This window comes from Myodes glareolus, chromosome 4 (assembly GCF_982192425.1).
Source record: "Myodes glareolus chromosome 4, mMyoGla1.1, whole genome shotgun sequence".
Classification (NCBI taxonomy): domain Eukaryota; kingdom Metazoa; phylum Chordata; class Mammalia; order Rodentia; family Cricetidae; genus Myodes; species Myodes glareolus.
Window position 1 is genome coordinate 64,425,975 of NC_142029.1, and position 24,040 is coordinate 64,450,014.

At 43.4% G+C, this 24,040-nt stretch overlaps 1 protein-coding gene across 4 annotated transcripts in view; it reads left to right on the forward strand.

The window, feature by feature from the left end:
- Positions 1 to 18,199: 18,199 nt before the first annotated feature.
- The window catches only part of Pik3r4 (phosphoinositide-3-kinase regulatory subunit 4), a 55,531-nt gene continuing 49,690 nt past the window's right edge, over positions 18,200 to 24,040 (forward strand). For 2 of the 4 annotated variants that reach the window (XM_087905503.1, XM_087905506.1), the window contains exons 1-2: positions 18,243 to 18,594; positions 19,657 to 20,430. In XM_087905503.1, the coding sequence (XP_087761629.1) occupies positions 19,698 to 20,430 (733 nt within the window). In that variant the 5' untranslated portion in view covers positions 18,243 to 18,594; positions 19,657 to 19,697. The other 2 variants (XM_087905505.1, XM_087905504.1) reach the window with 2 other exon arrangements.

Genomic DNA, 24,040 nt, shown 5'->3' on the forward strand with positions numbered 1-24,040 from the left:
TGATGACTATGAATGCGGGAACAGCATCTGGAATCTAGTTGAGTATCTGCGGTAGCAGGGAATGCCTGGGACTGGCCTGTCATCGATCTTGCTCGCTTGACAGGTGTGTGTGTCAGCTACTTTCAAAAGGCTAAGAACAGAGTGAACGTATATAAATCAAGGTTTTATAAATTAAATATTTCCATTTGACTCACACTATAATTTAGGAGGCATTAAATCTTTATTTGAATGACCTTTCATTGTCAGAGATGGGCTATTTTAGCCTTCAGTTAAACACCGCCCTGTTGCATCTGGAGCACATGGTTATTTTGTAAAAACAAAACAAAACAAAAAAAAAACAAAAAAAACTCCTAAGGATTACTGGAATTTATACTTAAGTAATCATTTCATAAAAAGTAATTGCTGTGCCTGAAAATGCATTAAATAGTCCCGTTTTTCATCAGATGAAATTTTCTTTCAGTGAACATTACAGAATTATACTAGACCATCCTCTAGGGAGGGAAAATATTTAAAGCATTAGAGAGACAAGTTATCTCTATACTCCATTTTTCATTGGTATGTCAGCAGATCATTCAGTTAGGAAATAAAAATAAATAATAAAAATACGATAATGATGTTCTAGACATTAAAGTGGCTAAAAGAGTCTTTTTTCCTACAGGAAAAAAATTCTCCCTGGAACTTAAAGCTCTTAGAGGGAAATGGGCTCATTAAAATATTTCAAAATAAATTATATCATAAATTTTAATGCAAATTCAATAAGATAAATTGGCGCAGTAGGCCTAAGTACAACCCAGTCTAATAATGAACATTATTTTGTTTTCCTGTATCTTTTTTTTTGATACAATATCTCGTGTAGTCCATGTTGGTCTCAAACTTAGTAAGTAGTCGAGGATGGTCTTGAACCTCTCCTGCCCCTGCCTCCTGGGTTGTGATGGGTTTGCAGTCATGCACAGCCTCGTATAGTTTGTGGGATGCAGGAACTTAACCCCAAAGCTTCACAACTTCTCGTATGTTAGGCAAAACACTCTATCAACTGTGATTGGGGTGTCACCTTTGTTAAGTGGAATCCTGTCACCCTCAGTTCTGACCCTCCGTTGGGATGCCCTGCCCCCTAGTGGAATTCTGCTCTTTTTGTCCATTCCCATCCCGCCCCCCCCCCAACCAGGAAGGAAAGGTATTATTTTCTATTGCTCAATTATTTGTTGTGACTACTTTATCTTAAACATTTAAACACATACAAGCTGTTTTCTGTCACATCTCTTCTAATGTGGAAAGACACGATTATTTCTGAGAGAACAGTTGAAAAACCCTAGAGAGGTTTTGAACACATTCCGAGAACAAGAATTCATTGTCCTAGCATTGAATTCTACATGGCTTCGCTGTTCTCTGCGGCTCACGGTGTATCTCCAGCCCCAAATCATATTTCCAGGCTCGAGATACATCAGATCATGTTAGGATGACTCTGAGAAACTTCACCGACTCTCCTGGGCTCCCTAAGGAGGCTGGAATTACCTTGAAGACAGGTAATCAAATAGATCTGAATTTGTCTGCCTCGGAGCTTACCTTAACTCCTTTGCTTTCAGGGATTTTCTAATGAATCTCTTTCACTCTGGTACTGTGAAAAATCATCACGTATTAACATGCATAATTGAATGACCTCGGTTTAATTAGGAAAGACGGGTTAATATTGGATCGGACTGCAGAAAGCAACAGGAATAGATTTTTTAAAAGTGAATTAGGCCATTATTTCAGCTATTGTTCATCAAAAGAGGAAGAAGAAGCAGCCCCGGGCAAAAAATGCTGATGCCATCGAATGGAAAAGGGCTGACTGGTGAGTTATAATTGCTTTGTGTGCAGCCAGTGGACCATGCTGAGGAGGACAGGAAAACCTGGGGCTTTCATCTTGATAAGGGAGCCAGCACTTAAAAATTAGGTATCTTTCTATTTGCAGGGAATGACCAACATGATAAGGGATAAATGGCAAAGTCAGGGTTGTGTGCCATCTTCAGTGAGAGGCAGAACTGGGTGAAGCTTCCTAAGAACATGCCCGCTCTTCGTGCCCTACCTTAAGACTGCTTACTTCCCCCGTGCTTAGATTTCAGGATATGGAAGAAAATGGTCAGCCTCACAGAAAGCAATTTCTAAGACAAATACTCTTTTAAGCAGCTTGTGAATACACGGCACTGAGCGCGGAACAATGTCGTGACCGAAGTGCCTTCTCAGTGTAAGAAGATACGAGGTGTAAATCACAGGCTGTATGTTTAGGAAGCTCCCCTAGCTCACAGACAGCTGTCACAGTGCTCAGCACGTTACATAAGCTCAGCTAATTGTAGACCACATTAGCTCTGCTAACTGTAAACACCAAATATCCAATTAGGTATTTCAGTTGGATGGCTTTCAATGTGTTTGTGTATGCAAGTTGTTTGTGTGGTCATATGCGTACAGGTATGTGTGTATATACACATGTGTAGTGGTCAAAGGGCAACCTTAAATGTCTCCCTCAATTGCTTTTTCATCTAATTTTTTGAAAAAGGTCTCTTGCTAAACCTGAAGCTCACAGATTCGGATAGACTGGCTGGCCAGCAAGCCCCAGGGATCCTCCTGTCTCTGCCTCTTTTGCACTAGGAAAAAGCTGGGTGGGATAGTGTCTTAGTTAGGGTTTCTATTGCTGAGAAGCGACACCATGACCACGGCAGCTCTTATAAAGAAAACATTTCACTGGGGATGGCTTACAGCTCAGAGGTTTAGTCCATTATCACCATGGTGGGACATGGTGGTGTGCAGGAGACATGGTGCTGGAGATGCACCTGAGAGACCTACGTCTTGCAGGCAACAGGAAGTGTACTCGGACAGTGGGTGGTATCGTGAGCATTGGAAACCTTAAAGCCCACCTCCACAGTGACATACTTTCTCCAATAAGGCTATACCTACTCCAAAAAATCCACACCTCCTAATAGTGCCACGTCCTATGAGCTTATGGGGCCATTACATTTAAACTACCACAGATAGCATGCCTCGCTGACTCCAGGGAATTGACTCAGGCCTTTATGCTTCCTCAAGAGGCACTTCGATGGCAGAGCCATCTCCCCAACTCCTTCGGGTTTTAGGTTTTCTATAGACCTCTCTGCCTGATGTCCATTCTGAACTGGTATCGTGGGTAACATTCTAAGGTAGGACTTCTCAGTCTGAATTAAGGGAAAGTTCTCCCCTCCCTCTCTTTCCCTTCCTCCCTCCCTTTTCTCCCTGGAGCTAATATTCTATACTTTGTAGGATATTTTAGCAGCATCCCTGATCTCTAAGGACCAGATGCTAGTAGCAAGTAATTTCTACCTTCCTGTCTGGGGTTAGTACCAATATGAACAAACCACCTATGTAGATGGCATGGCTGTTCATTAGCAAAGTAGGGTAAGATGGTAGTGGGAGAGTTAGCTCTTCTCAAAGATAGCTGTGTGTGTATGTGTGCTGTATGTATGTTTTTCGTTTTCTTTCTTTCTTTCTTTCTTTCTTTCTTTCTTTCTTTCTTTCTTTCTTTTGAGACTAAGTCTCACTATGTAGTCCTTGCTCACTAGAACTCATGATCTAGAGCAGACTTCCCTCAGATTCATAGAGATCCACCTATATCTGCCTCCTGAGTGCTAGGATTAAAAATGTGTACTACAACACCTTGCTGGAGATGCACACACACACACGAACATTATACAAGTGAGTGTGTGTGCACGTGCGTGTGTGTGTGTGTGTGTGTGTGTGTGTGTGTGAGAGAGAGAGAGAGAGAGAGAGAGAGAGAGAGAGAGAGAGAGAGAGAGAAGGAGGGTCCATGTTCCTTTCCTGTGAACTTGGGTATACGCTTTTAAAATGTTTTCCTTACTATATGTCAGTCACGTCACCAAAGTCAGGTTCTAGGAAGCAACACAGCATCTACCTAGTTTCTGATTTCTGGGGGATCACCCTCAGAACCCATCTTCCACATTGTGAGGAAGCCCATGGGAAGTTTGTGTGTGGGCACTGTGGCTGACAATTGTGCCTACAGAGGGTTCTTCCACACCCAGCACCTACCTCCAAACCTGTGGGAAAACCTTTTATCAGATGGTTTCAACCTCAGTCTGTGAGTCTCTGCCTAAAGATACAGACAGCAAGGAGCAGAGACAACCTATCCCTGGTAGAACTCCTGATTCACAGAGAGAAGAGAGCGTATGTGTGCATGTGCACGTGTTTGTGTATGCATGTGCATGTGTGTATGCCTTTGTATAAGCGTTCATACATGGTTATGGGGTGTGAGTGCATGTACCTGTATGTGCATGAAGAGGTTAGAAGTTGGTCTCAGGTGTCTTGAGATATGTATCTTAGGTGTTTCAGGTTAGAGTCTGTGGTTCCTGGGGCACAATGTGCCCTCCAGTTCCTGAGAGACCATGCGCTCCCTCAAGCAGTGAAGCGTTCAGACCCTCTTTGTTTCTCTGTATGTTCCCTTGGTAGTCAAGGAAGCATGGCAACTTGACAGGACAATTGGCTTTAGACATTAATCTCGTGTACCCAGTGTAGCTTGCAGATGTCATTGTATCCTGGCAACTGCAACTGTATTGATCCTGGCAATCGCCATTATATTCTGTTTCTGATAAAAGTATAAAAAGTCTGATTGCTCTCAATAAAATCATCACAGCCTCAGTTATATTGTGGCTCCTCCAACCTGGCCCGATTTCATTCCTTGCAGCCATATCAGGTGACCTTGGCCCAGTAAGTAAGCCAGGTGCTTATACTTTTTATCTTATTTTTTGAGACAGGGTCTCTGAGCCTGGAGCTTATGGATTCGGCTGGACTGGCTGACCTGTGAGCTCTGAAGCTTTGCCTGTCTCCTTCCCTGCCCCCTCCAATATTGGGATACCAGACTCCCATCCTTGTGCCTGGTTAGTTATATGTTAGGGATCCAGACTCAGGTCCTCATACTTAACCCTTACTGACTGAGCCATCTCTTCTGTCCCAAGAGAGAATAATTTTTAAGAATTACTTTATACCTGAGCATAGTGATGCATGTATGCAATCTTAGCATTTGTGGGGTAGACAGACAAGAGGATCATGAGTTTCAGGCCAGTCTGTACTACCTAGTAAGACCATATCACAGAAAAAAAATTACTTTAAATCACTAAGTTTGGATGGAAATTTGTTCCACAGTAGTAGATAATGAAGACATTTAGATGAAATAAAATATCATATATATAAATATATGATGTAGGATGTCATGTATATGTGTTGTTCTTATTGGTTAATACATACAGTTGCTTTGGCTTATGGCAGGACAGAATATAGTCAGACTCTAAGAGATATATAGAGAGAGTAGGCGGAGTCAAAGAGACACCATATAGCTGCCAAAGGAGACAGATACTGGAACCTTACTGGTAGGCCACAGCCTTGTGGCCTTGATACAAAGTAATAGAAATGGATTAATTTAAGATGTAAGAGCTAGCTAGAAATATGCCTAAGCTGTTGGCCAAGCAGTGTTGTAATTAATACAGTTTCTGTCTGATTATTTGGGTCTTGGCAGCCAGGAAACAAATGAGCAGTTTCAGACTACAAGTATGCGTGTGTTTGTGTGTGTGTGTGTGTATGCATTTGTGTATGTGTGCACTAAACTTAAAGAAACCCTGGTATTGATTGGAATTAGGATTAGTTTATAATATTGATCCCATGCCATGCTTTCCCACTATAGACACGCATCCTATGAGGATAAAGAACCTCAACCCCCCTGACGTATATCAGAAACAAAACAAAATTATCAAAACCCACTACCCCATCCCTAAAGTCCCATCCTCTTCCTCCATGCCATCAGCTTCCTCACTTGCTCCCACAAACATCATGCTGTTGATTTGCCATGTGGCAAGCACTGTCAAACTGAATCAATTAACATTTCCGGGCCATTTTCATTCTCACCAGCAAATCACTTTCCGTTGCTAGAGACACATGAACTAAAGGCCATGGGTTTAGTTCTATTTTTCAAGCCACATGGGTACAACCACCTGCTACAAACAAGAGAACTGTAAAGGTCAGACTGTAATCTAAAAACCATCTCTAGTATAATTGCAGACTCCGCACAATGACGTCCCCTGGAATTAAATGACTTTAGCAGTTCTAGAACAAGATAAATGAGCTCACTTTTTTTTTTTAAACGGCACTGTGTCAGCAAAGGGAGATCTGTGGGTACAAATAACAGAAACCAGGCAACAGTGCAGCAGTGGACTGTTGGCTGTTCAAAGCTTTTGTATTGGCCAGGGTTCTCTAGAGTCACAGAATTTATAGAATGAATTTCTCTCTCTCTCTCTCTTTCTCTCTCTCTCTTTATATATATGTGTGTGTGTGTGTGTGTGTGTGTGTGTGTGTGTGCTATAGTCATCATTGTACTCAGACTCTATTGATCAAAAGGGTATGTGTGTGCGTGTGTGCATGTGTGCATCATATATGTATATATATACATGTATATATGTGGAATTTATTGGAATGACTTACAGGGTGCTGTTCAACAATGGCTAGCTGTGGATAAAAAGCTCAGGAATCCAGTAGTTGCTCAGTCCCACGAGGCTGCGTGTCTCAGTGGGTCTGTATATGCTGGAATCACAGAGAAGTAGACTCCAGTGTCAGGGCAGAAATGGATGTGCTGACGAGGCCAGGGCAAGCAGGCAAAGAGTGAACACACCCCCTTCCTTCTTCCATTGTCCTTCCAGCAGAACATGTGGCCCACATGACAGGTGTGCCTTCCAGCTTCATCTGGATCAAAGGCTTGTTGTCTTCCTTCCTCCAGGTCTGGATCAGAAGTGTGCCTCCATTTCTGGATCAAAGTTCATTCCAGATATAGTCAAGTTGACAACCAAGAATAGCCATCACAATTTACTTCTAGGCCATCATTTCTGTGACTTTATTTACCTTGCCTCGTGACCTTTAAGTCTATCACACCATATCTCTGGGTATTGCACTATATGCAAGACTGGCGGAAGACCAAAGGTAAAAATGGGTGATTGGCCAATTTCTCCTCATTGCTCTTTGTGTGATGCTGTGTGGCCATGAGAGGAAGCATGGGAAGCTCAGTTTGGTGACTCATGCCTGCAATCTTCATGTTTGGGGGCCTGAGACAAGAGAATCACGGAGCACTAGTGACTAGCCTGGGTACATAGAGTTTCAGGCTGACTGCAACTGCAGTGTGAGCAAAGCACTTTTTTCAAAGGATGTGTGCATGCATGTGTGTGTGTGCATGCATATGTGTGTGCATGCATGCATGCATGTGTGCGTGCATATGTGTGTGTGCATTCATATGTGTGTGCGTGCATATGTGTGTGTGCTATAGTCATGATAGTACCCAGATTCTAATCAATCTAAGTGTGTGTGTTATAGTCACCTTACTCAGACTCTATCAAAAGGTGACAAAGGAATTGCTAGTCAGGATTGGGTGTTGTGTGTAGTATCTGGCATGGCAAAAATGACCATTTGTCCCAGTCAAATATTTACAAACACACCAATCAATAAATGCACATTATCCATACAAAGGCCTTCTGTGTACTCATAGCCTCTGCCACCTGATTATGCGTATTTAACATGCACATCCCATTTCCAATGTTACATGGTTCCTCCCATTATGCAGCATCTACAGGCCTGAAACAGTATGGAAGAATAAATATTCAGTTATTCTTCCCCATCCGTGGGGACTAGTTCCAGAGTTGCTCTCAGGTGACAAAATCTGTGCCTGCTCAAGGGTCTTCTACAAAATGGCATGCTATTTACATAGAACCACACAGAGAAGGACCAGCTGAGTTTGGATCCACAGCACCTGAGTGAAAAGCCAGCTGTGGCTGCAAAGACCTTTAACCCAGCGCTGGCTAGGGCTGACACAGGAAGGTCAATGGGGCTTGCTGCCAGCTAGCCTCGCTGGGGGAAAAAAAGGTGAGGTTCAATGAGGGATGGAGAGTGACAGAGGGGAGACACCTGGTGTCACCCTACAGTTGCTGCAAGCGTGTCTGTGAACACAAACCACTAATGAATAAATCACAGTACATCTGGCATCTGGTCACTTAAAAGTAACGCTGTTTCTGAGTTTGCTCCCTACTACTCTTAACCTACCAGGGATTTTAGTAACTTTTGTAACTTGTATAATTTATAACTTAATAACTCTCTATCCCTTCATTTTATTGGCCAGAAAATGGGACTAGAAAGGGTATCTCGGGCTGGCAAGATGGCTGAGCAGATGAAAAAGCTTGCTGTGCAGGACTGACAGCCTGAGGTCAGTTCCAGGTCCTGTGGTGTAAGGAAAAGAACTGACTCCCTAGGGTTGTCCTCTGACTTCCACATATGCCTTGTTATGCTCCCACCCATGTATGCACACACACACACACACACACACACACACACAATAATAATAATAATAAGAAAAAACTTTAAAAAAGAATAAATATTTCACAGAATTGGAGGGCAGTTTAAGTGAATTAATGCTTAGCATATTTTAAGTCCTATACAAGTGCTAGCTTTCAAAATAAATATCGCAGAGTCAGCGAGATGGTCCAGGAGGTAAAGGTGCTTACCACCAATCCTGACAAGAGCTGGATTCTTGGGACCCGCATGGTGAAAGGAGAGAGCCAACTCTCTTAAGTTGTCCTTTGACCTCCACATACGTGCCATGGCCTATGCATGTGTGCACACACACACACACAAATAGGTGTAAATTTTAAAAATAAATATTGTATGCTCAGGTGCATGAAAGCTGAGTAAATACTGGATACATGAGCCCAGAGACCAGGCAGATATGAGTGGGAAAAAATAGCATGGTAGACCCACGAGTTCAAGGCTACTCTGTACTACATAGTAAGACCCTGCTGTGTGGCAGTTCCATTCCTGGGAGGATAGGGGCTCATGAGACTCATAAAGTAAATAAATCTTACAAGTCTCAGGAAGCTGAAACTTAGAGGATTCCTAAGACTCCTCCCCTAAGCAATTGCTGCAGAGAGGAGAGACTCAAACTAGGGACACTGCCCACAGGTTGTGCAGAGAGCTCCAGACTGACTCAGCTTTCTGAGGCATTACCCATGATGCCATGGGCTTGTCTGATGCAGCTTCCCTTGAGTCTCCCGTGTTCTCCACGTTCTGGAAACCTCCTACCCCTACTTCCATAGGAAACCCCAGTAAATTCACTGGTTCACTAACCTATCTGTGGATGGAATCATTTTTCTGGTGTGGTGAGGGTGCCCCGTCTGGGGAGGAAAGGTTTTTGTTTGCAATTTCCCAGAGAAAGTCACACAACAGACCACAACTTGAAAAATGAAACAAAACAAAAATGAAACTAAACACAAGAAACATACGGTAGCAGGATTAGCACATCCCGATAGCATGCAACATCACAGAACCAGAAAAGGTAACTCTTGTGGGTGTCGGATGGGCATCCAGGGCTGGAGAAATGGTCCAACCCTTCCTTAATGGCTTGGCTCACAACCACGTGTCAAGAAAGCAAGTAATTATAAAAACCGAACGAGATGCTGTAAGCAGTAATATGCTTACATATAAGCATATAAGTGATCCTAAGTGGTGGATAGCTTAACTGTCAAGCTGCTTGCCTTTAAAATTCCACAGAAGAATGCTATTTCTGCTGTTTAACATATTAATAATGCCCCCTCCCTGCATTAAACCCAGGGCCTTGATTACCATTAGGTAAGCCGTACTTGACAGCTGAAGAATTCCAGCTCTTTTTAGTTTTCATTTTGAGACAGGGTCTCCCTAAGCTGCCCAGCTGGTCTTGTATTTGCTACATAGTCAAACATGCCTTGAACTTGCAGCTTTCCTGCCTCAGCCGTCTGGGTAGCTGGGGTCAAGGCATGCGCATTCCTGCCCGGCTCTTAACTAATGTCTTTTATAACAGATTCAAAGAGGAAAACTTGCACCTTGAATTGATATAAAAAGAGACGTTCCTTTCCACGGTAACTAGTTTATGTCCTTTTGCCGGACAAGGAGAACTGTGGAAGCCGCAAAGTTACCTGCTGGGATCAGCTGCAGTAATTTCACAGCTAAACTGAAAATCAATGGCTCTTCAAGTCGCTAATTCTAAGTGTGATTTCTTGACTTTTTAAAAAAGTGATAGCTATTGTTTCTATCTTTATCTTGTTTTGAGTTAATTTTGTAATGCCATTTCAAATGCACAGAGGAGAAACTGGTGGGGGGCAGGGTGGGAAATGGAGTCCAGAAGAGTGATGCGTGGGTGTGTACTCCGTGCCCCCAGCCCAGCTGCTGCTGGACCACTCACCGTCCCTCCCAATCCCACCACAGCCAATGCACGAGAGCATGACTTCAGCGCAGGAACAACAGAGACTGTTTTCTCTTTAGCATAAATTTTAAAAATTCTGGGCTTTTTTTTTTTTTTTGCTTTTTTTATTTAACATTAAAAGCACATTTCACTCTGTAAACCAGGCTTTCCTCAAACTCAGTTTAAGTTAAGCACATCTCAGTTGGGAGAGAGCACACTTTAAATGCACACAGTCAAACATGGCAAACATATTGGCTAGAGGTTTAGGGGTTTAGGTTCAGGTTAGATATTCTTGGCAAGAATGCCTCATGAGAGATAGCATGCTTCCTACAGTAGCAGATCAGAAGGCCTCATACTATTTGTGTACTACTTTAAGTGATGTTATTTGGCCTTCTACATAGATGTTTGGTAGCTTTCTAGTATAAAAAACTTTTCCTCATACCCCCACTTTGAACATCAAAAGTAATCTCTAATTATTTCCATGGTTGTATGAGATGCAACTTCTGTTACTTCGTAACTTCTCAGCCAAGGATTTTAGACCCTACCGACCGTCCTTGTGGACACCGGTTGCTATGTTACAGGCTACACGGCAATGATACATGTCATTTTACATGTGCAATTGTTTACATGTGGTGTTTACAACAGAGATTAGTTTTTAAAACTTTCTATTTCTTAGGATTCAAAGAGAGCAGAGAGTTCATGTGGGTACCTCACAGGAGAGCCCTGGTGGGGTAGCGGTCAGGAAGAGCTAGGAAGGGCTAGGGAGGAATCCGATGCTTGTACTTGGGAGGCAAGGCTAACTACTGAAGAAGATTCACTCCAAGATTTCAGATCCTTGACTTAATAATTTACTCTTGCTTACGTAAAAATCTTGCATAACTGTGCCTATTTAACAGACAATCTTTTTCTAGGCTGTAATTCAAGAACACAGGCTCCTGTCATCTTGCAGTGCTTCGTTAGGAGAGCTTTGAAGCTCGCTGCATCTCAGCTGCAGGGGAAAGTGCAAGCCATTCACTTCTTAATGACATTGACCTCAAAGTTAAATGTATAATTTCTACTTGAACTTCATGTAATAGCAAAAAAAAAAACAAAAAACAAAAAAAAAACAAACAAACAGTCAAATGGTCTCACTTAGAAGCAAACAATGGGAGATATAGTCCTCAAAGAACAACAACTCTCAGGGGAAAAAAAAACCTCTTTCTTTTGCAGAAGGGGACATTTGAGGGTATGTTACCTAAAGGAATATGTGTGGCTACTAGTCATAGAATGGACCAATGTGCTGTGCGGTAGTGGTGCACGCCTTTAATCCCAGCACTCAGGAGGCAGAGGCAGGCGGATCTCTGTGAGTTTAAGACCAACCTGGTTTACAGAGTGAGTTCCAGGACAGTAACGGCTGTTACACAAAAAAAACCCTGTCTCAAAAAATCAAACCAAATCAAACCAACCAAACAAACAAACAAAGAAACGAAAAAAAAAAATGGACCTATTCTTGCGGGCTCCTATGCTTATGAATTTTTATTCATAAGTGTTGTATAGGTCCCTCCTAGGAGCCAAACTTCCACCATTTTCAGGGTTTCTCCTGGGCCTGTGAGGAAAAGATCATAGCTGGACATGTTGACTATCAATGTTCTCTCAAAGAAGGAAGGGGCAGGGTGGACCATGGGAACACCACCTGAGTATTCACCTGCCCCTCCCAAACTTTACTGCATGTAGTGTTGTGGGAGGGGGGTCAAAGGATAAGGGTGGCAAAAGGCAAGGGTTTCCATCTACACAGTCATGAGAAAGCCACCATCCCTGCAGTGTGCAGACTTCCAGTGTGGTGGCTTTAAGGTCACCTATGCTCCTGCCTGTAATCCCTTATCCATTGCTTTTTAAATAAGTCTAATAAACTCATTGATTCCTCTGGGGGACTCTGATGGAACTGTACCTCAGTTTGTCATTGGGACCTTAGGAAGAGGGGTACACATTGTTTATGCCTCTCCCAGGAAAGGAATTTTAGCAACAATGCGAACAACAAGAAGATTTAATTTTAAAAAATTTATTCTAAACACTATTAAATAAATTTCCTTGAGAAAAATCTTCCATAGGAAGCCATAATTACTGTTTAGAAACAGTGAGAAGCTGTGGATATAGTTCAATGTTATTATACATAGTTCATTTATAAAGCATGTGTAAAACCCCGGGCCAACCTTCAGTACCACAAAACCCTTGACCGACCTTCAGTACCACAAAACCCCAGGCTGATCTTGAGTACCACAAAACCCTGGTGCCAATCTTTGGTTCCACAAAACCCCAGGGTTGATCTTTTTTTCTCAGGTTTATTATTATTATTATTATTATTATTATTATTACAAATTTTCACCTCCTCCCATTCCCCCCCTCCATTCCCCCTCCTCCTCCCTCTCCAGTCCAAAGAGCAGTCAGGGTTCCCTACCCTGTGAGAAGTTCAAGGTTCTCCCCCCCCCCCACCATCCAGTTCTAGGAAGGTGAGCATCCAAACAGACTCGATTCTCACAAAGCCAGTACGTGCAGTAGAATCAAAACCCAGTGCCATCGTCCTTGGCTTCTCAGTCAGCCCTCCTTGTCAGCCACGATCAGAGAATCCAGTTTGATCACATGCTCCATCAGTCCCAGTCCAGCTGGCCTTGGTGAGTTCCCATTAGATCAGCTCCACGATCACAGTGAGTGGACACACCCCTCGCGGTCCTGACTTCCTTGTTCATGTTCTCTCTCCTTCTGTTCCTCATAAGGACCTTGGGAGCTCAGTCCAGTGCTCCAGTGTGGGTCTCTGTCTATATCTCCATCCATCGCCAGATGAGGGTTCTATGGTGATATGTAAGATATTGATCAGTGTGGCTATAGGATAGGGCCACCCGGGGTTGATCTTCAGTACCACAACACAAAACTGGGGAAGGAGGGCTGAAAGGTAGGAAGAGAAAAGAGAATAGAAAAGAGAGGAAATAAAAGAAAATACTACAAGTGAATTTACAACCCCCCCCCAAATATACCAAAACCGGGTATGGTGGTGTTCTTCAGAAGCAGAGGCAAGGCGATCTCTGTGAGTTCGAGGTCAGCCTGATCTACAGAGTGAGTTCCAGAATGACCAGAGTTACATGGTGAGCTCTGTCTCAAAAATAAAAAAGAGAAAAACAAAACAAAAATAACAAAACCTAAAACTAAAACAAACAAAACTCCAGAACTCCAACCAAACCAAAACCAAAGCAAACAAAAACCCAAAACATACCATGCCCACACACACAAAGGATCAAAAAATATTTCATGATTTATTTTACAAGATGAAATAGTGGGGAAGGGCAAATGGAGAAAAGGGGGAATCATCTCCACCAAGACAAACGTACTGGATTTCATAGGACTGTTTAGAAAGATGCTCAGAGCATTCACAAACATGCTATAAATTGGAAATGTACATACGATATCAAAATCTCCCTGGTGCTCTGTGTGCTTGTATTAATTCCTATAGTTATGGCAGACATCCCTAGTCCTGGAACACATGTGTTTACCCTTAGTGTTCATAACTCTATAAAGGCCATGTTTATTAATTCAGCATTATTTTTAATGTCAGGCATTGTTTAGGTGTGAAGGCCCTAAACAGGAACCACCCGGGTCTGTAGGGAAAGGATATGATACGCAAAAAGCTACTTCCCCAATCCAGTGATTTCACAGAGAGGAGGTCTTGAGAAAATGCATGGCTCTAAGAACATAACAGGGGCCAGGTGGTGGTGGTGTACACCTTTAATCCCAGCACTTGGAAGGCAGAGGCTGGCGGATCTCTGTGAGTTCGAGGTCAGCCTGGTCTACAGAGTGAGTTCCAGGACAGGCTCCAAAGCTACACAAGGAAAGCCTGTCTCGAATGTAACAGGGTGTGACAGCTACTCTTGCTTGTCAACTTGACTAAACCTGGAACTAATGAAACCTCTCAAATGAATGGACATATCCATGAGGAATTTTTGATTATTTTTTAAATTATTTGAAGTGGAAGATGCACTTCTAATCTGGATTTTTGAGTTGGAAAGGCACATCTTTAATCCAGATCTTTTGAGGTGGGAAGACCCAGCTCTAATCTGGGCTATGTCTTCTGCTGGCAGCCTACATAAAGGACATGGAAAAAGGAAGCCTCTCTCTTTGCCTGCTTGTTCTCAGTCTTGCTAGCAAGTCCATTCCTGCGCTGACATTAGAGTGTACTTCTTTGGGGTTCCAGCATATGCTGAAGATCAGCTGAGACATTCAGTCTCGTGAACTGAGCAATTATGGTGACTCTTGGACCGTCTGCTGGTATATAGCCATCGTTGAACTAGCTGGCCAACTTGTAAGTCATTCTAATAGCCCCCATACAAATATTTGTGTGTGTGTGTGTGTGTGTGTGTGTGTGTGTGTGTGTGTTCTATAAGTTCTTTTCCTCTAGACTAATATGGAGGCAATCGGGAAGGATCCTCCTGGGGTGTTTACATTTGGTTTGGTACTTAAAATATGGGCAGATTTTGGATAAGGAGGAAGAGTGTCAGAAGGTGAATGAAGAATGAATATAGAGGCTTTGTGCTTGGTTATACAAAAGGAGAAGGCCAGTGTTGGGGACTGAGAGGGACGTGGGTGATGCCAGCTGTGGTGGGGGAAGTAAGGGTCAAGTCATGCAGAGCCTTTAGGCCAAGTTGAGAATTAAAATATATATATATTAATTCTTTGAGGCTTCTTTAAGAATCACATTAACCCCCTTCCCCTCTCCCAGACTCACCCCTACCCCTACACCTGCTCCCAGCTTCACATCTTTCCTTCCCTCCCTCCCTCCCTCCCTCCCTTCCTTTTGTAACCCACAGAGTCCAATTTGTGTTTCCAGTACAGTTTTTCATAATCTGGTTTCTCTATTAGATGTTTAAAGCATTCATACACAGTATAAACCAGAAATCTAGATACGATGTTAAAATATCTCCTTGCTATCCATTGGAGCTTGAGCAACAGTCCAGGGACCATGCCCTTAAAGAAAACAGACTCTTCTTCTTCCAGAAGTCATCAGCTATCAATAAGCTGAGGACTGTGAACTTTATAGCTTAAAGGTGAAGATGCACTTCCAGCATGCTATAAACATAGCTATCTTATGCTTCTACTCTTACTAGCTTTTTAAAAATTTTTTTTTCAAGACAGGGTTTCACTGTAGCTTTGGAGCCTGTCCTGGAACTCATTCTGTAGACCAGGCTGGCCTCAAACTCAGAGATCTGCCTGCCTCTGCCTCCATAGTGTTGGGATTAAAGGCATGTGCCGTCACAGCCTGGACTCTTATTAGACCTTTGAGACAGGGTCTCACTTTGTAGGCCTCTCACAGGATAGCCTCCAACTCAGAGATCTACCCATATCTGCCTCCACATGCTTGCTGGATCAAGGGTGTGTATAGTTACACACAGCTGGCTCAAGAGACTTAGCGTGTTTGTTCTTGCAGAGGACCTGGGTTTGAGTCCCAGCAACCACGTGGTGGCTCACAATCATACCTAACTTTCAATTCCAGTTCCAAGGAATCTGATGCCTTCTGATCTCCATAGGCACCAGCCATGAAAGAGGTGCACATACAAACATGTAGACAAAACATACATATAACAAAAGAAATCTTAAAAGGTTAAAAAATTTAAAAGAAGAAAAACCAATTAAATAAAAAAGTATTTATGACTTTACTCTGAGATCCCAAGGGATTGAATTTAGGGCTCCAAACATGCAAGGCAATCAACCATCAAGCTACATCCCCAGACTTTGACATAGGATTTATCAGATTTTTTTTTAGAGAAGATAAATGAATGGCCAACAGTACATGAATAGATGTTCAATGCCATTAGCCTTTGGAGAAATGCAAACCAAACCACAAAGAGATGCCACTTTGCACCTACTAGGATGCTACAGTAATACAAGATGAATATCACTGTCAGAAAAGAATGGAGGAATCAGACTGTGCTGGTGGGAATATAAAGGCTGTGTGCACCTTGGAAAACTCAGGGTTCTGATATGAGTTTACATTTCATCTCCTTGGCATTTTCATCGGGAACACATCCCAATGTAAGGGCTAACACACAAATGTTCCTAGAGGCTTTGCTCACAATAACCAGGAAGTGGAAACCCATCCCTACCAGCTGGCAAATGGGATGACAAAAGGCGGCATATCTACCACACAGAGGGATGCTTGGCATGAACTAGAAACTGAGTGCTGACAAACCAGAGTCATGGCAGCAGTCTACATGGGGCACACTGAAAGAAACCAGACTGCATGCTTTATTCTCCACATATGAAATGTCTGGAATAAGCGAGATCTTACAGAAACGTAAAGCAATGATTATCTACTGCGAAAGGGAAGGAGAAGTGAGGACGGGTCGCTCACAGCTTCAGGCTTTCGGTTTTGATGTAATAAAAGAGTTCTGAAACAGATGACAGCAATTGTACTTCTATAAAATATATTAAAAACGGTTGCTTCCCCCCCCATCCCACAGTGCCGAGGTGGCAACTCTTAATAACAAGAAAAAAATCATTTAACTAGTGCTTGCTTACAGTTTCAGAGAGTTAGTCCATTATCATCATGGCATGGAGCCTGGCAGCACACAGGCAGGCACAGTACTGGGGAAATAGCTGAGAGCTACATCCTGGTCAGCAGGAAGAGAGAAACACAGGCCTGGCATAGGTTTTTTAAACCTCAAAGCCTACTCCCAGTGACACACTTCTACCAAGATGGCCACACCTCTCCCAAGATGGCCACACCTCTTCCAAGATGGCCACACCTCTTCCAAGATGGCCACACCTCTCCCAAGATGGCCACACCTCTTCCAAGATGGCCACACCTCCGTGCCTTCCCTAAGCAGTCCACCAACTAGGGACTAGACATTCAAATATATAAACTTTGGGGGGCCATTCTCACTCACAAACCTTCACAACAGCAATAGAAAGAAAATTAGAACACAGCCCCAGCTAAAATCCATCCCTACTTACCATGATGAATAGCTGTAATTGCAGCACTCAGGAGGTTGAGGCAGGAGGACGCCAGTTTCAGGCCAGCCAGAAATACAGAATGAGACTTTACCTTTAAAAATAAAATGACTAAAAAATTAGAATAGCGAATCTTGACACTTTGAAAAATGTTTTTAACTTGATTTTTTTATTTGACAATCTCACACATGTATAAAGTGCATTCCAATAAATGTAATCCCTCACTCTTATTAACCAACCTCCTTATGCACTTTCAAGCATGTTTTTCTTTTCTTTTCTTTTTCCAAGACTCATTGAATTTAAGCAGGATCATCTATGTGGTAATGAGTGTTCAACTACCCAGGGAGCACTGCGGGTACTCAAGGGTACTCCTCTAAAGAAAATGAGTGCTTCTCTCCTAGAATACATTAGAAGCCAATACTTCAGCATGCAGAGCAGAGCGTGGATTCCTCCCCAATCCCAGTCAAAATGCCCAGTGTTCGTTGCAAGCAGTTACTACCACTGTGGGGTCAAGACTGCATTGGATCTGCCATTAGAATAAGAAAAAAGCGTGTGTACACACACACACACACACACACACACACACACACACACTGTTTTTGGAGAAAGGACATCTCACTGTAGCCCTGGCTGGCCTCAAGCAAACAAGAAATCTACTTGTCTCCTGAGTAATGAGATTAAAGGTGCTGGTCACCAATTGTACACTTTTTAAACCGATGAACTTTGTAACACATAAATTTCATCTCAATAAAGTTGAAATCCAATTTGGTTGGGGCACTAGTTTTGCTAAATACGCGGTTAAGTTTTCTTAGAGCCATTGGCCCCAGAGTTTACTAGAGAAAAGCTTCTTCTGTCTGGGACAGCGAGGCCGCACCCCTTCCCTCGTTTCTTAGCAACCAGCTTCCTACTGTACACTTCCTCAAACTTCCCTCCGTCACTTCCGTTCTCAACAGGAAGTGAGGTCAACTCGGCGGCTTTCCCGGGAGTTCAGCGTTCGCCGCAGGTGAAGTAGTCTTCCTGGACCGGTGCTGGCACCGTTCCGGCCCTGGGCTGGTGCAAAGGCCCGGGGATCGGGGGACTCGAACACGCGCGGGCCCAGGGCGGCAGGGGAGGAGCCGGCGGTGACGCTGTTGGGTGTCCGGAGTCCCGAGTGTGCTTGTTTTCCCAGTTGCTCAACCCCAGCTCTAGATCTTGGACAATTCTGCTCTCCTCCCCCAACTACCCAGGTCCTGCGTTTGAAGGAAGACCCCCTCACAGAAAACATTCTCCTCGCCGACTACCGTTCACGCCCAAGTCCCTCAGAGCTCTGCCAAGACTTCCCTGTGATCTGTCAGCGACTTTTGAGTTGCCAGAGGCCTGGGGTAAATGTTTCCCTGAGTGCTTAGCCTGGGGTAGGGAGACAGTTCCTGCAAAATATGGGATTAGGTAACTTGGGGGAAGTTTGCATTTTCTCTTACTTTTATTGAATGGTTCTGGCGGGGTTTCTTGTTTCAAACCAGAGGAGTTTGCCTTGGCTTAGGTGGTGGGAAGCCACACAGCGATGAGGCTGGAGGGCCCAGGTGATGCTAATTTTGTAGATTTTAGTCTGACCCTCTCAGGGATTAAGTGGCCCATTTGTATCATCTGATTCTTTTATACGTGTAAACATGTTTCCTACCTGTAAGTAAGCTATAGTTTTCTTAGACAAGGACGGAGTCGTACAGCACTTATGTGACTTTAATAGCCCCAAAACACAGTGCTGAACGCAGTAAAAGTGCCGTCATGCTTTAGAATCTACATATCAGTGAATACGCTCTTACCTCTTTAGCTTAATATTGAAGGGGTCACACTGGGCATAGTGGAGCACCAGCACTTGGGAGGTGGAGGCAAGAGGATCTGAAGTTCAAAGTCATTCAGCTATGTAGGGGGTTTTATGCCTAGCCTGGGCTATGCAAGACATAAAAATAGAAAATGTTAAAGGCATTTGTTTAAGCATAGCTCAAGGTAGGTGGTGGTGGCACACGCCTTTAATCCCAGCACTTGGGAGGCAGAGGCAGTTGGATTTCTTGTAAGTTTGAGACCAACCTAGTCTACAGAGTGAGTTCCAGGACAGCCAGGGCTACACAGTGAAACACTGTTTCAAAAACCCAACCCAAACCAGCCAACCAACAAAAACTCAGAACTTCTAAAACATAGTTCGACTCCTGGAAGGGATAGCACCAAATAGCACCACCTTTTTAGGTTAAAAATACCTAAAATTTAGACTCTATTTAGGTACATTTTCCTAAATTCAGTTCTGCTCTGGGATGCTCATTCATACACTCAGTAGAAAATGTTGCGCCTGTCTTTTCGGAAAAGGCCAAATAATGGCAAGTCCATTGCTTCTTTGTTTCTTTCCATTTTAATATGCATCTGTCTCTCCCTTTTCCCATCTTTTTAAATAGGTATTACATCTTAACTTGCTGACCCAGAGGTGCTGGTCATTATGGGAAATCAACTCGCTGGCATTGCTCCTTCCCAGATTCTCTCTGTAGAGAGTTATTTCTCAGATATCCATGACTTTGAATATGATAAGAGCCTGGGAAGTACTCGTTTTTTTAAAGTTGCCCGAGCAAAGCACCGGGAAGGCCTGGTGGTAGTGAAGGTCTTTGCAATTCAAGATCCCACGTTGCCTTTAACGAGCTATAAACAAGAGCTGGAGGAATTGAAAATCAGGCTTCATTCTGCACAGAACTGCCTACCTTTCCAGAAAGCAGCAGAAAAAGCATCCGAGAAGGCAGCTATGCTGTTTAGGCAGTATGTGAGAGACAACCTCTATGATCGCATCAGTACCCGTCCGTTCTTAAACAACATCGAGAAGCGCTGGATCGCGTTCCAGATCCTGACAGCTGTGGACCAGGCGCACAAGTCTGGAGTCCGACATGGCGATATCAAGACTGAGAATGTGATGGTCACCAGTTGGAACTGGGTTCTTCTAACGGATTTTGCCAGTTTTAAGCCCACTTACCTTCCAGAGGACAATCCAGCAGATTTCAACTATTTCTTCGACACCTCGCGCAGGAGGACTTGCTATATTGCTCCTGAGCGTTTCGTCGATGGTGGTATGTTTGCCACCGAGCTAGAATATATGAGAGATCCCTCAACTCCACTTGTGGACCTAAATAGCAATCAGAGAACACGGGGAGAGTTGAAGAGAGCCATGGACATCTTTTCAGCAGGTATTTGAGTCGGTCAGTGTAGCTAGTTTGCATATTTTAACTGTCAGACATAGAAATCTAACTTTTTGTAAGTTGCCAGATTTCCAGACATTCCTTAGCATGCCTTCATACACTGTTTTTAGATAGATACATAATTTCCTCTGTGGCTGTGCTTAAGTGATGAGAAAATATAGAGTGCTTTTCATTTATCTTAGCATTCAAAACAAGCTTCGCGATGCTGGCGGCGTGAAAGGATGCTACATAGCTGGTTTATGATAGAGAAAAAATACATCTCACCTTGTGTTTGCTCTGGTGGTGATAAGCCTAAGATGCTCTTATGGAAACTCATATTAAGGAAGTGGGAGCGATAGGTAGGGAGGCATTGCCAGAAAGGCCTCCAGTAGGGCGATGACATTCCAACGGAGGCCTCCCAGAGACTGGGAGTTAGCTTCGGTAGTTGGTGTCAGGCAGTGTGTGATGCTCCTACAAGGCATCTATTTAATATTGGCATTTATAGCTGTGCATTTCCTCAAAGTACTAGTTGAGTTCTTCAGCGGTTTTGGGTTTTGTTTTGTTGTCTTTGTATAGTCATGTGTGTGCAGGGGTGCGTGTGCAGGTGTGGGTGTGTGTACGTATGTATGTATGTATGTACGTATGTTCACAGACACTGTTGAACTAGAAGTTCAAACATCAGGGGAAAGTTGCTCCAGACACCACTCACATAACCTCAATTGATGCAAAAGCAAGAGGATTTTTATTCTGTCATGACAGGGCCCTTCAGGTTTGGGATATGAAGGACATCCGATAGCTGTTACAGTCCATCTTTTAACGCAAAAAGCCACAGACACAAGGGGGGAACCTGTAGGTTGTTTCCCAACTTATTGGATTGGCTTATTTAAAATAATAATAAAATCACTGGTAGTGATTGGTCTATTCGAGGGCAGGAGAATAGTTGCGATTTCAGGTGAGATAAAGGGAGCATCTATGGGCCATCCTGGCCTTGTTCTAGTGACTAAATCAAACATCAGGAACTAAGTCAACATCTGTGGGTTGTCTTTGCCTTAATTCCCAGAATGGTGTTAAGAAGATTTTTTACAAAATCTTTGTAGATGTTTGAAGTTTATTCACAAGGACACAGGAGGATAAGCAGTCTAGCATATGTGTGTGTGTGTGTGTGTGTGTGTGTGTGTGTGTGTGTGTGTGTGTGTGAGCGAGTGTAAGGTTTTAGAAAAATGTCTTAGGGTTGAGGGGGCCTACAAATGCATTTAGAGTCTTTCAACACATGTGTACAATGGACAGTACCTGAGGAACTACACCTAGGGTTGTCTCTGGCCTTCATACTGTGGTAAGTTCCCTGCCAACTCTTAATTATTTTTGAGGCAAGGTCTCTTACTGGACAGGGAGCTTACCATGTAGGCTTTGCTGGTCAGTGAACCTCAGAGATCTTTTCTGTGTCTGTGTCTTCAGCTCTGGAAGTACAAGCATGCACCACCCTGCCCAGCTTTCTTATGTGGATTCTGGGGTTTAATTCAGGGCCTAATACTTGCAAAGCAAGTACTTTTCTCACTGAGCTATTCCCAGGGCCCATATGAGTGTTATTCATTTATTTATTAGATTTTTTGAGGCAGGGTTTCTCTGTGTGGCCCTGGCAGTCCTGGAACTTGTTCTGTAGACCAGGCTGGCCTTGAACTCACAGAGATCCGCCTGTCTGCCTGCCTAGTGCTGGGATTAAAGGCGTGGGCCACCACCGCCCAGTTGTTATGTTTTTTAAAAGAAGTTTTATAACTCTCTGATACGTATCAGACCGCGTCTTAATTGACTGCAGATTTTTGAACCCGGCAGCAGGATCCCAGATTTCCACGGTGTAGAGCTTGTCTGGCGACTCTCATTGTATTCCCTGGACACATTAATGCTCGTACCTATGAACCTATGATGCGGAACATTCCTTGTTCCTTTGGCCCCGATGGCTCTGCTGCCATCAGTGCACACATCTGGAGTTTCCATGTCCTTCATGGCATAACTCTGGATGTCTCCAAGTGCCTGAGGGGCACACTTCTTGAAGCCCACTCCACAGACACACTTCTGAGTGTTGACAGTAGACTCTGGGGTCACCACTTCCCTGATGGAAGAATGGCCCTTTCTCTTCTTGTCCCCCTTGTTTGCAGGAGCCGTTCTGCCAGGCCTAACTTAGAAAGGGTCTTTCTAAAGTTTTTGTTTTTGTTGTTGTTTGGTTTTTGTTTTTTTTTGAGTCAAGGTTTCTCTGTAGCTTTGGAGTCTGTCCTGGAACTAGCTCTTGTAGACCAGGCTGGCCTTGAACTCTTAGAGATCCACCTGTGTCTGTTTGTTTGTTTTTTTATATTGTGTGTTTTTTGTTTGTTTTTATCCCAAAGAATTTTGTAATTTCCTTTTGATTTTCCTCTCAACACTGGGAATGGAACACAGGCTCTCACTTCACTCTGGAATTTTAGGTGTGGCTTTCCAGGTAACTGGGTTACATGTATGGCCTTCCATGTAGCTGGGATCATAGGTATGGCCTTCTATGTAGCTGGGATTATAGGCATGGCCTTCCATGTAACTGAGATTGCAAGTGTGACCTTCCATGTAGCTGAGATTACAGGTGTGGCTTTCCATGTAGCTGGGATTACAGGTGTAGCCTTCCAGGTAACTGGGATTACAATTACATGTATGATCTTCTGGTTAACATCACATGTGTGGCCTTCCATGTAACTAGGATTACATATGTGGCCTCCCATGTAGTTGGGATCGTATGTGTGATCTACTATGTAAATGGGATCACATGTGTGACCTTCCATGTAGCTGGGATCACATGTGTGGTCTCCCATGTAGCTGGGATCACATGTGTGGCCTCCCATGTAGCAGGCCGTTCAGGAATGCAGCACCACTCTGACCTTTCCTAGGTTCCCTTGATCCATTAGTTATTTAGGAGTTGTCTTGCTTACTTTTCTGTTGCTGAGGTAAAACACCCTGATCAAGTCAATTTTTTAAAAAGACAGTGTTTAATTTGGTTTTCGATTTCAGAGTGTTAGAGTGGTACACATGTCTCTCTGTGTTGGTTTCTCTTCTTGTGAAGCTTCCTGGATCCAGTCAAAGAGGTTTCCCTAATGATTTAATTCTGATTCCTTCCCAGAGGCCTCACCTCTGACACCATTGTCAGATTAAGGTTTCTCCACAATACCTCACAGTGGGGATTTGATTTGAACACAGGAAGCCTTGGAGTACAAACTGTGTCCAAACCACAGGGCTGAGGCCTTGTCTAGACAGTGTATGTTCTATAAGTATTTTGCTATCATGGGTAGGATATTGTACTAACGTTTGTTAGATCTACTTAGTTTACAACGTGGGTCAGATCTATTTCCTGCGACATATGATGAATAAAGTATTTTTAAATGACTTTATGTCTTTGTTTGTTTTGCCCCCTTACCCCCGCACCATGCAGGAGAAGCTGCAAGGGAGTGTGCAGGCAAGCACACACCTGGTGCATGTTGGAGGTTGGTGAGAGCTTGTGGGAATTGTTCTGTCCTTCCACCTTGTGGATTTAAGAGTTTAATCATCAGACTTGGTGGCGAGTGTCTTTACTCCCTGAGCATCCTACTGGCCTCAGAACTTGATT